Here is a 4,033-nt window from a genome sequence, read left to right on the forward strand (position 1 = left end):
GAACACATACTTTCAGTTTATGCCTTAATTTATAAAGTTAGTGTAATTGATTATTTCTAATCTTTCACACCCAAGACCGTGCAAATAATTTTGTTCATTCCCAACTATTTCAATAGCAGACTGCTTTAAAAATGTCAGGATCCTACCTAATTGCAGTAACTGGGTATGCAAATATTTCAAGTGGAACGGTGTACAGAGTACTGCGCAGTCTGTACGGTCAACTTCACAGAACGTGACAAAAAACACATCGGTGTGTTCCAGGGAAACACAAGAACCCAACACTTGGACATTAATAAACGACACGGACAACAATTCTTTGTCAGAAGCAGAGTGAACTTATGATTACAACTCAGATCAGATGTTTAACCATTTGTTAAAGAACCAGAACAAGGACACAAAGTCATACATAACTAGAAGTTCATTTTATTTCTGCACCTTCTGGGCCTTCTGCACCTTCGCTGACTTCTGTGCCTTCTCTGGCTTCTCTGATTTCTCTGACTTCTCTGGTTTCTCTGGCTTCTTGCCTTTTTTAGAAGCCAGCCTCTGGAGCTTCTTCATTTCGTGCTTGATGATCCTGTTTCTCTGTAAAAGAGGAAAATGTTTACTATTCATCAGAATGAAAACAGCAACAGCTCCTAAATATCCTGAAATATTTCATAAATAGTATGAATATTTATGAAATGTTATTAATTTCAATTCTAAGGTTTCAGATTCTGTCCCTTTTGATAATCACCCTTTGCTAACCCATTACATTTATATTATATAGTCAAAAGATTTACCACATATTACATTTAAAATGCCAAATTCTACCTAAAACTGTTCTGATCTACCAAGTGGAGAAGATCGTTCTGGCTGGCAACTTGGTCACTCCAGTATTTCATGTGTAATGACTTTCATTACAGAATGAAATACTAACAGCGACACGTCAAGAATATCTGATTTCATCAGCAGGGAGTTCCGTCCTCAGCTATAACTTGGAGGACTGACACACAGAGCATGTAGGTTCAAGTTTGATCAACTACTGAAAAGAAAGCAGTGGCCAAAGAAGCATGAAAAATTCAAGACATTCACATACATTGTCGCTCCATAACCCAAGCCAGCTATAAACTACTAACATCTGTATGTGACTCTAAAGTGAAAGGTACAAGCACTAACCCCCAAAAGAAGCGACACTCAAACACTTACCATTTTCTTTGCTTTCATAACCTTGTAGCGGTCGAAGTCAGTCATTTTGGCTTTCTGTTTGAAAAGAATCAGTCATGAAGTTCTGATACATACATATGCAAGTAGTAAAAGTCAGTGTTTCAAAGCATTCCACAAGTAACTCTGATCATCTCCAAATTGGGCTTAGCTGCACATCTGGAACTAGTTCACTATTTAAGGCCTTTGCCAGGAAGTGTTGGTGCAGGTGGTTATAAAATGACTGAACAAAGCCACCTTTAATGTTAAAATACAAGCAGTTGAAGCTGATAGGTAGGAACTTTTAATCTATGCCTTGCCTATTTTTATCTTAGCTCGCAATTGAAAATACATAGTTTATTAGATTGCACCTAATTTTAATAAGCAGAAGCAGTACAATGTGTGTTACTCATCCACTGAAAAACTGTTACCTTTTCTCGGGCTTCAATCTTCTTTGCCCATCTTGTGGCTGCCCATTTTTCATTTATATTTTCCTTCTCCCAGGCAAGTCGCACACACTTCTGACGAGCACTGCATTAGAACAGTCACAAAATTATATCCACAGTCTTTATAAAAAATGGTTCTCTCTGATGCTGGCCCACCACATTTCATAAAAGGAAAGATCTACATTACTTCAGAACTTACTTAAGTCAACGCCACATACATCACTATGGCCTAATTAACACTTTGTTGTGCAAATGCTTTGGTAGGACAGAACGGAGTGACTCCCAAGAGGCATACCCAAGCACTATTCCTAACACTGCTTCAGAATCAGAAAGTCAGCAATTTTTGTTTCTAAATTACAGAAACTCATATAGTAACTAAGCCAAAGAGAACAGACTGAGTTCTCCCGCAATTCCAGTGTAGTTCTGTAAGCATCTGTCTGAAGGCGACCTAAGCAATAATAAAAGCAAAACTGCACAGTATTAACTGCAACTGTTTCCCCCACACCATCCACCCCACAACTACCTGCAAGCTGTCTGAGACAGTCTGCTATTTCCTTTGCTCCTGAAGAGCAGCCGTCAGCCAATACTGGTAACAAAAACTTGTATGTATTTAACTGTGATAATGCAGCCTGCCAAACTTTTGTTGGGCACACATGTTAATCCATTGATTTAATGTTGTATGAACTTTCTAGATTTAGTAAGCATCAGATCACATAATTCAGGCATCAAGTGACAGCACGTGGTTTTTTTACACAGGTCAAAAAAAATGCAAGCAACTCACCTGTGTGGGAACTTGAGAACAAAGTCAGTCAGCTGCATGCACTTGAACGGCATAGCCTGCCTTCTGACACCACTGCAGGGGCCATCAACTAGTGCCTGAAAAAGGAAAACAAACATGGGGGTTTTGTAGCAGTTTTCCCATCATACTTGATTTAGACAGCAGCTTCCTAATAAGGTATGAACAGTATCTTGACAACAATGGTCCAAAACTGAAATAAATGTTATGCAAACAAAACCCAGTATTTCAAGTCTTGCGTACGCAACACATGCTTTACAGAAAGAATTTTAAAGTCCCATCTTTGTCTTTGGGAAAAAAAAAAAACCAAACACAACAAACCGAACTTTAAAAAAGGCACACCAAACTAAGATGACATACTTTATCACTTTTTCCTAACTTTTTCAGGAAAATTAAGGGAAAAAGAGTCCCCTAGCCCAAAGATTTTCTTAAAACATACATTAATGCCATTCCATTCATAACTTTTAGACTCCAACGGACATCACTTGTCCACTTCTACTCCTAGGAAACACAGCAGAGAGGGGAACATATCACTTGTCAGTGAAAAAAGCTTGCTACTGCAAGGTTCAAACACAACAGCTATTAAATATCATTTTTGTCAATCGCTTATTTAATTGAAAAATCTTTTCACAGTAAGTCTCCTTTAAAATCTACACACTTAGCGTACAAGCTTCTACAAAGACGGAATGAAAACAAAGAGTACAGCGCTCTTCGCTTACCCTGTTTTGGTCGATAACATCCACGATGGCCACCAGCTTGCCAGCATGCGGCCCGAAAGAAATGAAGGCAACTCTGCCAATCTCGACGAAGCGCTTGAACACCTGGGAGCGGACAGAGTCGACAGGAATTAGGCGAAAATACACCCGAGGCCGTTGCTAGCTTCAAGGCTCTCGATGCCTTTGAAGCGGGTTACCAAGCTTACCGACTGCACGGAATCCCCGCGGCTTGAGCAAAGGGCCAAGGGGGAGGCCGGGCCCACGGGGAGGCCGGGCCCACGGGGAGGCCGGGCCCACGGGGAGGCCGGGCCCACGGGGAGGCCGGGCCCACGGGGAGGCCGGGCCCACGGGGAGGCCCACAACTACTTTTCCCCGTCCCCGCGTGAAGGCCGCGGTCACACGTCAGGAAGAAGCTCCGAGCCCCGCGGGCCGCAAAGAGCCAGGAGCGGCCACGCCGGCTCCGGCCCTACCCTGGCCCGCCCAAAGGCCGCATGAGGGGCCCGCTCCAGGCCCAGCGCGCCTGAGGCGGCCGCGGCCTTTCCCCCCCACGCCCGCCCCCGCCCCCGCCACCCCCTCCCTGCCTCCCGGCTCCCCCCCACAGCCAGAGCCGGGCCGGAGGCGGGGGGAGACCGCCGTGGCGGGGAGACCCCGCAGCCCGCACGTACCATGATGGCCGCCCGCGAGCAGAAAGGGAAGGGCGGCCCCGCCGGCGCCCGGAAACCGGCTTCCCCCCCCCGCCCCGCGCCGTCACTGCGCATGTGCGGAGGCGGGGCGCGCCTGACGCCGGGCGGGGGTGCGCATGCGCAGGGCGCCGCCGGTACGCACGCGCTCCGCGGGGGAGGGGGGGACGCGCGTGGAGGCGGTGGACGGGCGTTTGTACGCGCATGCGCAGTGGC

At 46.0% G+C, this 4,033-nt stretch overlaps 1 protein-coding gene across 1 annotated transcript; it reads right to left on the bottom strand.

Annotated features, from left to right (window-relative positions):
• Nucleotides 1-400: 400 nt before the first annotated feature.
• RPL14 (ribosomal protein L14) lies at nt 401-3,885 on the bottom strand. The gene is made up of 6 exons (XM_074575142.1): nt 3,803-3,885; nt 3,141-3,242; nt 2,407-2,501; nt 1,611-1,710; nt 1,186-1,239; nt 401-582 (listed from the first exon to the last, which is right to left on the bottom strand). The coding sequence occupies exons 1-6, from the start codon at nt 3,803-3,805 to the stop codon at nt 424-426; spliced, it is 513 nt and encodes a 170-aa protein (XP_074431243.1). The 5' UTR covers nt 3,806-3,885; the 3' UTR covers nt 401-423.
• Between the last annotated feature and the right edge of the window lie 148 nt (nt 3,886-4,033).

The sequence above is a fragment of the Larus michahellis genome, chromosome 2 (genome assembly GCF_964199755.1).
Source record: "Larus michahellis chromosome 2, bLarMic1.1, whole genome shotgun sequence".
NCBI classification, from domain to species: domain Eukaryota; kingdom Metazoa; phylum Chordata; class Aves; order Charadriiformes; family Laridae; genus Larus; species Larus michahellis.

Bases quoted from the DNA above. Each gene is read 5' to 3' on its own strand.
- RPL14 (XM_074575142.1), bottom strand. The intron at 2,502-3,140 runs GTAAGCGAAGAG...TTCCTTTTTCAG, and splicing joins ATGTTATCGACCAAAACAGG to GCACTAGTTGATGGCCCCTG. The intron at 1,240-1,610 runs GTAACAGTTTTT...CTTTTCAAACAG, and splicing joins AGATTGAAGCCCGAGAAAAG to AAAGCCAAAATGACTGACTT.